Source organism: Sturnira hondurensis, unplaced genomic scaffold, assembly GCF_014824575.4.
Source record: "Sturnira hondurensis isolate 20B ecotype Veracruz unplaced genomic scaffold, ASM1482457v3 Scaffold0014584, whole genome shotgun sequence".
NCBI classification, from domain to species: domain Eukaryota; kingdom Metazoa; phylum Chordata; class Mammalia; order Chiroptera; family Phyllostomidae; genus Sturnira; species Sturnira hondurensis.
In genome coordinates, this window is record NW_028087215.1 from 320,822 (window position 1) to 334,412 (window position 13,591).

Below are 13,591 nucleotides of genomic sequence, written 5' to 3' on the forward strand. Positions count from 1 at the left end.
TGACACCTGCAAACAATGACAGTTTTATTTCTTCCTTTCCTATTTAGATGCCTTTTATTTTTTTCTTTTTGTCTGATTGCTGTGTCTAGGACTTCCATTACTATGTTGAATAAGGGTGTTGAAAGTAGACATCCCTGCCTTGCTCCTGACCTTAAGGGAAACATGTTTAGTTTTTGCCCATTGAGTATGATGTTGGCTGTGGGTTTGTCATATATGGCCTTTGTGGAGGTATGTTTCCTCTATTCCCACTTGCTGACTGTTTTTATCAAAAAATAAATACTGGATATCGTCAAATACTTTTTCTGCACTTATTGATATGATCGAGTGATTTTGATCCTTCACTTTGTTTAAGTGATATATCAGGTTTATTAATTTACATATAATGACCACTAATATTAATAAGTATTTTTTGTTGCCACCAGTTAGTGTCACAAATTTCCTATGGGTGAATATTTTTTGGTCATAAGGAAAAATAGACATTATGAAAGAAACTTGTAGTAAAACTAAGGCTCATCCTGTCAATAATGGTATCCATTAACATACAGAGATCCAGGAATAACTTGGATCTCCAGTGGTTCCTGGGTCATCATGAAGTAGATACAGATCATGGTGATTATGATGAGGTTGACAGTGAAGATGAGGATGATTTGATCATTTAACAAATATTGAGTGCTTGGTATGTGTTGGGTGCTGTTTTAAGACTTATACAAGTTAACTCAGTTTTTCAACCACCTTATCATAACCCATGCTGTTATCATCCCCATTTTATAGAAATGACACAGAGAAGTTAAGTAACTTGTCTATGGCCATATTTTTAAAAAAACAAAAGGTGGGTATTGGCCCTTGTGGAAAAAAGAAGCTGCTGCCCAGTTTTACTTATTCTGGGCACTAGGATATGTTGACAATTGTTAGTGTTCCATATAAATCAAGTTTCTCTAGAAAATAAGTTTCCATACACTTTTCTTCTTTGCAAATTGCATTCTTCATCGTAGTCAACGCCTAAAAGACAGGCGCCGTCTTTTTATTTTGGAGCTACTCTCCCCAACAATGCTTTCAAAACAAAGAGGAACCCAAGGCATGTTGGCAGAATGAACACCTGTGTCCAAACTCACTTAAAAGCATTATCAGGTCTCTGTATAAAATGGATTATGTTGGTTTCTACTAATTTTATTTGCACATTCATTATACAGAATCTATATAACCTTGTGTTTCAGTGTGTAACTGAATTATTGTGTCAAGATATGTTCACAATAAATAAAACAAGTATTTAAAATACATGCTGAGCACTCTGGTATAAATATTATTTTAATAATGTAAAATTATTATAAATTAGGGTGATATCTCTATCAACATAGGCCCACAGTGCTAATAAATTATAAATCTGAAAACCATTGTAGACCTCATTATAAATGAAATGGATGTCACTTGTAAGATCTATTATTTTTCAGGGGAATGACACGCTGGGGAGAATTTGATGATCTTCATAACATCAGTGAACTGGACAAGACCCAGATTCCAGTGCCTGAATCAATGAGTCCCCAGGAAGGTCAGTGTCAAACAGTTATTAATGGGGAGACTTTAATGCATGAATCATAACTGTTTCTCTGAAATTTAACATTTTATACACCGCTCCATAATAAACTCTTATTTTATGTTTTTAGGAAAGGCTCTTAGAAGCACACTAACTTAAATCACTGTAGTTCTAGTATGGTGTTTAAGAATGTTACTTGCCTATATAAAAATTTGATGCTTTTAAAAATTACATCAATTCACTAAGGGATGTCTCCAGAACCCAGATTTTTAGGAATATTTGAATGACATTTATGTTCATACAATTGTTCAATATTTTCCTCAAGGATTAACATCATTTATTATACTCAGTAGCTTGTTATGTTAGGCCATGCCAAACCAATGGAAAATGCAAGCTTCTATAACAAGTCACATCAGTAGTCATAACAATAATACTTATGTGATGTAATGACATCAATGATTATCATTTACTGAAACTCTAATATCAGGTGTGATGCTGGTTTACACGGATTTCGTTTCTATATAATATGTATGGATCCATGAAGGAAGATGACAGAGGCTGCCAGTGGGTTCTGTTCCTAGCAGTGATGTCAACAAGCCAGCTTCACACTGAACAAGGGTTCCTTTTGGCATTACCTTCCGGGGTCGTCCAACAACCTCTGATGTTTAGTTGTTTTTTTTTTAACTATTATTAATTCAGCTTCCTCTGCTGTCACTGTAACAAACCATATTCTATAACAAACCATATTCTATAACAAACATGATGTTTCTTCCAGGATTCCTTTATCTTTGTCTTATGGCCTCTTGACATCTTTTAGATAAGGATCTTTCCAATTAGCCACTTGGAAAAAAATGCTCGCCTAAGCCTAGGGGCATCTCAATATCTTGACACTGAAGACACCATAAAAGTCTACTTGTATTTTAGGACCAGTCCTGGAGGAAGATGAACTATCTCATGACTATTTTATGATATTCTTAATTACAACAGAGAATTATTTAAACTCTCAAGGTAAAATGGAATACAAATGTCATCAGCAAGCTCTCTTCCTACATGAGAACATTGCTATTTTCTCACTGCTTAAAAGCATTAGAGTCCATTGCTTAGCTACATTTTTAGTTATTAAATACATATACAAGTCCACCCAGAATGCAAGGAGGTGGGCGGCTAAATGATATGGCCTTATCATCTTTATTCTTCCCAGATTATTTATCTTATCACAGCAGCACTCTGAAGCCTCTTGCAGATGAAGAGCCAAAACCTCCATTGCTCTATAGAACCATGAGTGAAGCAGCTCTGGTGAGAAAAAGGATGAAGCCTCCAATGATGGGCGGAAAAGACAGACAGAGACATAGAGCTTCCATTAATGGGCACTTTTACAACCATGAAGTGAGTTACAATTCTGTTGGTGTCATAAAATAGCGTTCTCTGCTATACTAACAATAACAATGGGACTAGTATATCTGATACTGACTGGGTATTCTCTGTGTATTAGGTATTTAACTGTTTTAAATTAATGTTGCTTAATTTTCTCATTAATCACTGTAACAATAGTATGAAGTAGTTACCATTATTTTCCCTACTCTACATATGAGTTCATTGAGATTTACAGAGGTTAAGCTATTTGTGTTAGGTCATACTGCTTTTAAGTAGTAGCTTTGAACTTGAACCCAGCTTTGCTTTACTCCAGAACCCAAATTCTTAGCCACCATGATGAATGATCCCTATTTAAGTGGCAGCTACTGTGCCAAGCTTTGGAAATATAAAAATGAATCCACTGAAGCCCCTATCAGAAAGGAGCGCAGGACATGGGCAAAAAATCCAGTACATTAAATGTTAACATTTAAATACCATTTACAATTTTTTTAAGTTTTATTTACTTTAGTAAATCAGACTTCTCATTTCATGTGTTCCCTTCCAGGTCTTGCAAAAATACACATCTCATTTTTTATATGAGTATAGCTGTAGTTTAGATATTATTTGTATTCTGATTTTTCACCAAATATGTGTTCAATTTACATGTGCCTTTTCATGCTATTTGTAAGACATTTCGCTGTACTAAAGATAGAAAATGCATCATTTTTCTAAAACAAATATTTTTCATGTCATGTATTTTAACAATTATTCATCCATTCATGGAATAAATACTTCACAAGTATTCAGTCTGTGCCAGGCACCATTCTAAGCCCTTCGATCCAAGATAATAATTCATTCCTCTTGAGCCTTTCCCGTGGGGCTTTTTACCTTATTCCTTCTTCCACCCTTGTGAGGTTATCAGTATTGTGCCTTTGGAGGCTGGTAGGAGCAAACCATCCTCTCTTCTGAATTCTTTGTTCAAATTAGACAATTTTTTTGGTTCAAAAATTATCTCCTGGCCATAAAGTTACGTAGACAGTCCCAACCCAAGTGCAGGTACAGATTCCCCTGGTTTCTTCCCAGAACTGTGCCACGTGTGATCATCTTGTGAGGTGATTTGTGTTAAAGGAAGCTGTGAAAGCCACATTGTACCAAATGATTGGCTTCCAGATGGAATGGATCTCCTGTGATACAAATGAAATTGTAGCTAAGCTGGCCATGTAGCATAGTGGTTAAATGGTTCTATGCCTGAGTGTTAGCTTGCTGACCTGATTTCAAATTCTTGCTGAGCGAAGTTAAAAATTTACTCAATTTCTTAGCTTTAGTTCCTTCATCTTTCCTACTTAACAAAGTTGTTGAAGAGACTGCATGAAATAAGGTGAGTTAAGCACAGTGCCTAACACGAGGGACCAAAAGAACTCAATGTACATTAGCTTTACTGTTGTTGATTGAAAGAGATCAAGCTGGGACTACAAGTCCTTTATACAAATGTCATTCACTGTGATTTAATAACTAACAAAAAAAGAAAAAGAAAACCCCCAAACCCAAAGCACTCTATCAATGGGTATGTCATTATGAGCATCTATAAACTTAAATTGATTTAGTCTTTAATTGTGTTTTTATACTATGAAACCTCTCGATAATGCCAGCATTGTTAGGCTGTGAATAACACCCATAATAGAACTTACATTGTGATATTAGTAGATAACATATGAATATGACTTGACCTGTAGCATATTTCTATCCATGCAAATAAGAAATAATTTTATAATAGGGTTGTATTAAGTATTTGGCTAACAAAACTGATAGAATGAATTTGTTTTAAAATAAAACCCTGAAAAACATGATTTCAAAGTCCTTGTATGTTGGCACATGAGAAGGTCTTGGAGATCATCTAGTCCTACTCTCTTATTTTATAATGAAATCATTGAGGCCTCTTCAGGTCTCAGCGTTAAGTGAGTTGAGAAGGTTGGAATTAGCAGACACTAGAATCTAGGTCTCCTGAATCCTAATCTAGTTCTATTGTCAAACTCCATGAAGACGTCAAACCATATGAGGTCTGTCCAGAAAAAGTTCAGCTTTTGTTAACATAATGAGAATGTTTTACATGACCTTGATGTAACCTGGTAGCTAAGGTGCATGTATGAACAATGACGACTTCACTGTACTAGTCAGTGGGGGTAGTAGATGCTGTTGAGTGAGCACGTGTACTGTGTGGCCATCACATTAAAAATGACTGAGCAAGTGGAGCAACAAATCTGCATCAAATTTTGCATTAAGCTTGAATATTTCTCCATGGAAACTATTCAGATTATTCCAAAGGTCACAGCTATGGGCAACTGGTTACTAGAAACTTAATCACGACAACGCGCCCACTTGTACATCACGTCTGACACAGAGATTTCGGTGAAACCTCAAATCACTCAGCCCCGCATAGCCCAGATTTGACAACCTGTGACTTGTGTTTTTTCCCCAAACTAAAATCACCTTTGAAAGGGAAGAGATTTCAGACCATCTATGAGATTCAGGAAACTATCACAGGAGAGCTGATGGCAACTGGGAGAACTGTGTGAGGCCCCAAGGTCCCTACCTGGAAGGGGACTGACGTGACATTATCCTATGTACAATGTTTCTTGTATCTTGAATCTTCAATAAATTCCTCTATTTTTATATTACATGGCTGGATACTTTCTGAACAGATCTCGTATAGTTCTAGAGCTTCAACTGGTAGCACTTTCAGCCCAACCATTGGCTGAGGTATAGGCTGATCCATATGAAATTGCGAACATTGGAACATTTCTGATCAATCAAAAAGGAGAGCTTTCAGATGTTCCAAATTAATAACAATGTAGAACAGCAGGAGGAAAGTGTGGCATGTGAGTTTGAAAAAGCCTTTTCGTGTTATTTTTTCTTAAACTCAGCTTCCTTTTCTTTCATTTTTTTATTAAAAATTTTTTTATATTTCTTTTCCACTTTTTTATTATATATTTTTTCATTATATATATATTTATTACCATTTAGTCCCCATATATTCCTCACCTCTCTGTAATCACCACACTGTTGTCCAGGTCCATGAGTCCTTTTTCCTTCTTGCTCAATTCCTCTACCCCCGAACTGCCCCCCTCCTTAGCTGTCCTGCTCTCTGTGAGTCTGTCTTTATCTCGCTTGTTAGTTCAGTTTGTTCCTTTGATTCCACGAATGAGTGAAATCAAATGTATTTGTCTTTCTCTGACTGGACCATTACACTCAGCATAATGTTCTCCAGGTCCATCCAGTGCTATTTCAAAGGGCGAAATTTTCTTTTTCTCATGGCCAAGTAGTATGCCATTGTGTAAATGTCCCATAGTTGTTTTATTCACTCATCTACTGATGGACACTTGGGCTGCTTCCACATCTTGGTGATTGTAAATAATGCTGCAATGAACATAGGGGTGCTTATGTTCTTTCAAATTAGTGTTTTGGGTTCCTTCAGATATATTCCCAGAAGTGGGATTGCTGGGTCAAAAGGCAGATCTATTTTTAATTTTTTGGTATCTCCATACTGCTTTCCACAGTGGCTGCACCAATCTGCATTCCTACCAGTTGTGTTTAGTTATAATAATTAATTCATTTTAAAATCTTAAAATATACTAAAGAATGGTGTGGTTACCTAGTGAAAATATTTTGTACATAGCTAGATTATATTTTCCCTAATTTACTCTAGAAACAATACAAGGCTGCTTAAAAGGAGACAGGACACTTAACAACAACAAAGAAGCAAAAACAGGAAAACAGGCTTTTTATACTGGTGACCTTGGATTTTTACTTTATTTTGGCCAAAGAAAGCCAGTTTCAAAATATTGACTGTTGTTACTTTGCTGTAATTTTAAGACACATGTGTTTTTTTTTTTAAGACATCCATTTTCACTCCAGCCTTTGGATCAGAAACTAAGGTCAGAGTAAACAGTAACATGAACACTGAAGAAGTAATAAAGCAACTTCTTCAAAAATTCAAGGTAATTTTATCACTAAACTAAGATATAAATACCTTCTTTATAATTTAACTGTAGACACATAAATTCTGTCTTCTGAAAAAGACCTATGAACATGTAAATCTAAGTTCAATGTTCTGTTCTGAAGAATTCTTTCCTGCATATGACACCTTTTATTAATTGTTCTCTAAGAAATTACATTATTCCCAGGGAGCAGAAGTTTTATGTCTACAAGTGAAAAAATGGATGTGAGAAGATGGATACATAATTTGGGTCTGGTTGGCTTAGAAAACATCATATGACAACTAAGAATTCATGTCTGTTCATTTTTTTCCACTGACAGATTGAAAACAGTGCCCAGGATTTTGCACTTTACATTCTTTTTGCATCAGGAGGTAAGAAAGCTTTATCACACTTTGTACCTGTCTCCTGCGGCTTACAGTTTTCTGCCCACAGGGGGCAGCAGAACAGTTTGCTTCATTCTGTGCAAGAAAGGGGAGAAGGAAGGAAGGAGGGCGGGGTGTTCTAGAAGAACCAACGAATAAGGTATCCTAGAAGACTTCATAATGCAAGGGAATTTACTTCTTGGCTAAACACTCAATTATCTGAATGGGGATTAAAGCCCTCACGAATCCATGAAGTTTCCCAGGAACCTTTCCAGTAATTGTTAAGCATTTAAATCATTATCCATCTCTTGCACACCTTTCTTTTTGATTTTCCCTTCCCACTTTGGCTTTTACTGAGTCATCATTACATACCATTTTCCTCCGATCTTGTTATTATCTCTTTCTTAGCAGAGTGTCTGACACACTGTAGGAGTGTTATTCTTCCACAGTAGAGAATCATTCAGAAGTGGCTGGGTAGAAGGTAAAATGTGAGAACCAGGCCTCTGGGGAGGGGTTGCCTGTGGGATGCTAGGAGCCACTAGTGAGAGATCAGAGAAAACCTAAGGCGATGCTCAAATTTTTGAAAACCTCAAATTTGAAAAAGTTGAAACGTGAGATTGTGGAAATATCTCAGGTGATAATTTAAGTTTCAGAATGTTTAAAGGAGTAATGAATGATATAAAATAATACATTTTAATATCAGAATATAAGAAAATTAAAACTGGATCTCCAAACATACACAAAATTAGAGTTCCTATCATTTGAAAGCTTAAACATAAGAAATATACATATAATTTTTTAATTTCTCAGGATGTATATATTCATATGCTAGCTTAAGAAAGGTATAAAAACATGTAAAAGGTATAAGCAATAAATTATGAAGAATACCAGAAAAAAAGATTAGTACCTAAAATATCAAAGACCTTGCAACTAATTCAATAAAAACAGAAAAAGGTATGATAAAGCAATTCAAAGAATAAAAAATTAAAATGACCAGTAAATATTTTTTAGGAAAAGGCAATACCAGTCTTCAAAGAAATGTCGTAGCCAAGGAAGTGCAGGTTCAGTTCACAAAGTGATATTACCTTGCCCTTGTCAGATCGGCAAGGTGTTTTTAAGTGACTCTGCCTCTGGCTAGTGTAGATAAAGGTCAAAGTTACTTCCATGCAACTCTGGTAAAAATATAGTTGTCTTTGCTTTTTCAGAATTCACTGTAGCAGTATTAATTAAAATGTACAGTATACCTATGTACTCTTTACCCCAGCAATCCCACTGTGAGAATTTATTTCACAAAAATAAAAACACTAGTACCTATGGATTTATGCACAAGCCTGTTTATAATGACAAAAAGCCAAAGTTACTTACCCCAGGGGAATGATTAAAGAACTGATTGTTATTCAGACAGTAAATGGAATGAGTAAGATTTATGTCAGTTGAATAGGAGGAAATTCTATAATTTCACACACAGTAAATGAAAAATGCAAGATGCCTACAATGTTTATCTATGATCCTATCTTTGTAAAAGTGTTATAAATCTCTATTTACATATGTGGTATATATGATTATACAATCAGGGAGAAAGGCATGGAAAGAAAAATGTCATGATTAAAAAATACGTGTCTACAGTAAAATGTCACATTTTTGGTCACATTTTATTATTTTAGCACACCACCATCTTCATGGATGGTGAGCTGTGTGTGTAAGGAGATACAGGAAGGGAGGGTGCTCGGGTGACACAAACGCTGACTGTCTCAGAGCCCGGGACTCCAGGCGACTTTCACCTTCTGCCTTGTGCTTCCCTCTGTAGTTTCAATCACAAGAGTGTGTGTGCATGTGTGTGTCTGTGTGTTTTCATTTAATTGAAGAAAATTGGGAATAATTAACAAATATAATTGTATATATCTGGAGATATATTGTATATATCTGTATGTATATATCTGATGATTTGTCACATGTCTACATTGTGGAATGATGATCAATAATAGCAAGATAATCAACACATCCACCACTTTATATAAACTTTTTTTCCCTTGTGGAAATCATGTTTCGTATTCACTCTTGGGAACTTTCAAGTGTACAGTTCCACGTTGTCAACTACCGTCACCATGCTGCATGTCAGGGCTTCAGAACTTATTTTTTGGATAACTGAAAATTTGGACCCCCTTTTCCTTCCTTAATAGAATGTGTTATTTTTATAATAAAAAATGTCCATTTTTACTGTAAAAATGTAGGTCTTTAAAATTTTATCTGTACATATCCTGTTTTCTTTTATATTTTGTGTCAAATTTTTTTGCACATAAAATCAAGAACTGAAGATAATCATAAGAGGAAAAATACAGTATGTGGCACCTGTCTGAGTAGTAATCTGGGAAATAAAGATGGGTGCCTTTCGAGACCTTTCTGTATGAGGCCCCTAATCTATAACAGTGTTTCTCAAATTGTAGTGCATTTCAAAATTACCCGGAAAGTTCATTTTAAATACAGATTCCCAAGCCCCCTAGATCTGGGGACAGTCTAAGAATATGTGTTTCTGATAATTATCCCAGGCAAGCATGAAGCAAAATCATGAAGCAAGAAACCTTGCTCCATAATATCCAGAACAGAACAAATTGAAGATGCAAAACCAAGTTAACATAAGATACAGAGGTCAAAAAAAGGATTCTTCTGGGTTATTGAGAGGAACTAAGTCATCAGCTAAGCTAAATGATTCAGAAGCGGTAGAGGAGTTACAAGAATAGATACTGTCGCTTCATTTGTGGGCTTCTGTGTTCTAGACCCTCTCCCGACATTTTCCCAGGGTAAGTCCAGCCCAGGGATGAGAACGGTTCCAACTCTTGGAACTTTTAAGAGCCCAGGGGAAATGTATTTTATCGATAGATGGTAACACAAAAAGGCCCAACTGGTCTACCCTTCCCCTTCAGTCTGTTCCAACATGGCAGAGACATTATTCATTAACAACGTGAGTCAGGCCATGAGATGGGAACCTCCCCTCAAATCCTCCAGTGGTCTCTCTTCTCACAGTAAAGCCAGGGTTTTTACAGTGAACTCATTACTTCTCTTCGTCTCTTACGACCCGCCCCTCATCTTCTCCATGCCCACTACCCTGGTCCCCTGCTGCTCTTTGAAAGCATTAGGCACGCCCTGGCCTCGTTTGCTTACTCTATTTAGAACACACTTCCCCCAATAGCTCCATGATTCCTCCCTGATCTGTTTTATGTCTTTACTCAAATGTTATTTGTTCATTGGGGCCTTCATTAGGCACCCCATCAATAATTGCAAACTTCTCCGTACACACATATTCACACATGCACATGTTATTCCATCTAGTTCTTGCTTTCATTTTCTTCTGAATACTTATCACTAACATATGGCATATTTTATTATTTTTCTTATTATTTGTATCATTCACTAGAATGTAAGGTCTATGATGGAATTGATTTTACTTTGTTTTGTTCTCTAGCGTACCCAGAACTATACAGAAATGCCCCACACATAGTAGGAACTCAAAAATGTTTAAAGAAGGAAGGAGGGAGAAAATATGGTGAATATAAGGGTACTCTGTTCTGGTCATGCTTCATCCTGATAAACATGAAATCACAGATATGAGAGCTACTTTGTCAGAAAGGCTTTGTGGTAGAAGGGTTTGTATATAACTTTTGGAAATTAGGAGCCCTGGCAATATACCAAATTGGAAGTAATTTTCTTTCTTATCTCATTATCATGGCTAAATGGATGAAGCCCACAGATGAGTGAAATAATAAAAATACTCCAATATCAAAAGATTCTGAATATATATTTAAGGAAGACCCAGGATTGGATGTGGAGTGAAAGAGAAAGGAAACATTGAAGATAATTACAAAAAATTGAACCTGAATAACTAGAAACATGGAATTACATTAACTGAAGTAGGAAAGTATTCATAAATATTTATTGAGTAAATGAATGAATGAACAATTATAAAGAAATTTTGTAGTGTGTTGCTTGATGGAAGACATATATGGGGCCGGACATTTGTCTGAACATACTAACCAAAGGCAAGATTGAATTCTCTGAGTCAAACTCTGAGGGACAGCAAGAGAAAGAAGTCCATTTTTAGTCCATTTAAAGGTTTTTTAATTTCGATTTAATGATTTTGAGTGAGTGCCTCCTATATATAGTCCCTGGGTCTGATTTTCGTTGTTTTTTTGGAAGGGCAGGGGCAGGGGTTCTTTCTACGTCTTTCACAGTGAGCTAAAAAAAAAAAAGTTGATGGCCAAATTATCTTTCTTCTTTTTTCTCTGACATGGATTTTTGACTGTAGTTGGTTCTTGTTTTCTTTTGCAGAAAGGAGGCGGCTAAAGAAGACAGATGTTCCACTACTGCATCGGCTCCTTCAGGGACCTTCTAAAGAGAACGCTCGCATTTTCCTCATGGACAAAGATACAGAGGAAATTAGCAGTGATGTATGTGTACCATCACCCTGAATCTGACTTAGCTTCCCCCTGACTCAGAACCTCTCACGTAAATGCTCTGCTTTCTCTTGTGTGTGTTTGTGTGTTTTTCAGGTGGCTCAGTACATTAACTTTCATTTTTCTCTCCTGGAATCTATCCTTCAAAGGTTAAATGAAGAAGAAAAAAGAGAGATTCAAAGAATAATAACAAAGTAAGTCAAGACCATGCATGCTGGGTGCTTGCTCCTTTAATAGGTTCAATGCACAAAATGTGTCCAGATTTTAATATTCTTTTTCTCCTTCTCATTTTCAGATTCAGTACAGAAAAGGCTATTATACTGAAATATCTCCAAAGGAAACAGGTAGTAAAAACAGAGACAACGGTTTAGTAGTACAGGCCGCTCTTGCTAAAACACTTCAACAAAATCAGAGCGATGTTATTATATGATGAGTGCACACATCCTGTACTTACCTTCATACAAATATATACGGACTTGAGTCTGCAGAAGACTGAATATTGGAAAAGCTTGTCTCTCTTTGAGATGATGAGGTTCACTCGGGTTCACAGTTGGACTGCAATGAGCTTGAATTTAGTTTCAGTAACTGAAATAAGCCTGGATACTGTGTATTCCAAATAGCCTTTATAGTGAAACACTCAGTGAACTGGAATTTAAATGGTGTCTTCAGTGTGATACAGTTTAAACATGTCTTAGCCTGAACTGTCAAGAGAACTGGAGTATCAACAACCAACTCTCAGGAATGATCAGGAGTAAAAGCTGCCAGCTCTTGAAATAAAACAGAAGCATATTCTTACCTCACCAAGAAATCCGATTGTAACAGTGTCTTACAGCTCTTCAAACACTCTAGTATTTTCATGAAGTCCAGGGCTGTCTTTATGTGGTAGGTGACTTTTGACTATCTGTAACGTCAAAACTATTGGTTCTTTGAGAGGGAAAAGCTTGTGGTGTCATTAAGAAATACAAATTGTCATTTTCTCAACCTGAGCCCCCCCACCCTTTTTTTGCTCTGTTTTACTGATGACTTTCAAAAATATTCTTAAAGTTTTTTTAGGTTGGTTAAACTAGTTTATTTTTCCAAGCAGACATAGCACGGAGACTTAACATTTAATCATCTATTAAGCCAAGACGTGGCCTGCAATAACCACTGTTAGTGGATGAGTACAGAGGACAATGCAGACCTATTGCAGCCGAAGCTGGGCAAGGTGCTAGCATGCTGCTGTTTTTCTTCAAGACATCTTATTCTGTAAAACAGTGCTCGAGGTATTTACAAGTGGCTAAACCGATTTGAAAAAAAACGCCAAGAATGCCACAAGTGTCCTTTGTGATTCTGTTTATGAACTGTGTGTTAAAATGGAGTTGTGTGCAGCTTGCTTCCATTCTGTAAACTACCTCCACCTGCATTTGCCACACACTTGTGTTACACTGTTTGAAAGAATTACATGTCCTCTGGGATATGGCTGTCTGTACTAAACCCAGTTGGTTTACGAAACATTTTCAAAACGAAAGTGTTACTTCTCGGTGTCACCAAAATCTAAACTGGATGAGAGGAAAAGTGTGCTGAGACCTCGTCGGTCCTCCTAAGTCTTTGCTATTGCATAAAACAGAGGCTCCCCTCTTTATCCTTTCATCTGTCAATCAGTGAGAGGATAGGCAAATGTGACAGTTACAGTTCAGTGTGCTTAAAAAAAACTTAAAGTAGCGTCAAGTACCTTCCACGAACATGACAAAAGATGTATCTTTAATCTATTGAAAGTCCACAGAATGCATAAGAAAAATACCAAGTACTGGGCAGAAAAAAAAAGCAGATAACATGAAAAGTAAAACCACAGAAGAGGAAATACAAGTGGCTACTAAGTATATGAAAAAAGTTGTGTCTTAACAGTGACAGACTGTATTCGTC

At 36.3% G+C, this 13,591-nt stretch overlaps 1 protein-coding gene across 2 annotated transcripts in view; it reads left to right on the forward strand.

The window, feature by feature from the left end:
- RASSF6 (Ras association domain family member 6) overlaps positions 1-13,364 on the forward strand; it is a 56,222-nt gene extending 42,858 nt beyond the window's left edge. For both annotated transcript variants that reach the window (XM_037063428.1, XM_037063429.1), the window contains exons 5-11: positions 1,449-1,546; positions 2,733-2,917; positions 6,778-6,879; positions 7,199-7,250; positions 11,565-11,683; positions 11,786-11,883; positions 11,985-13,364. In XM_037063428.1, the coding sequence (XP_036919323.1) occupies positions 1,449-1,546; positions 2,733-2,917; positions 6,778-6,879; positions 7,199-7,250; positions 11,565-11,683; positions 11,786-11,883; positions 11,985-12,060 (730 nt within the window). In that variant the 3' untranslated portion in view covers positions 12,061-13,364. The remainder of the gene's footprint in view (positions 1-1,448; positions 1,547-2,732; positions 2,918-6,777; positions 6,880-7,198; positions 7,251-11,564; positions 11,684-11,785; positions 11,884-11,984) is intronic.
- Positions 13,365-13,591: the final 227 nt, after the last annotated feature.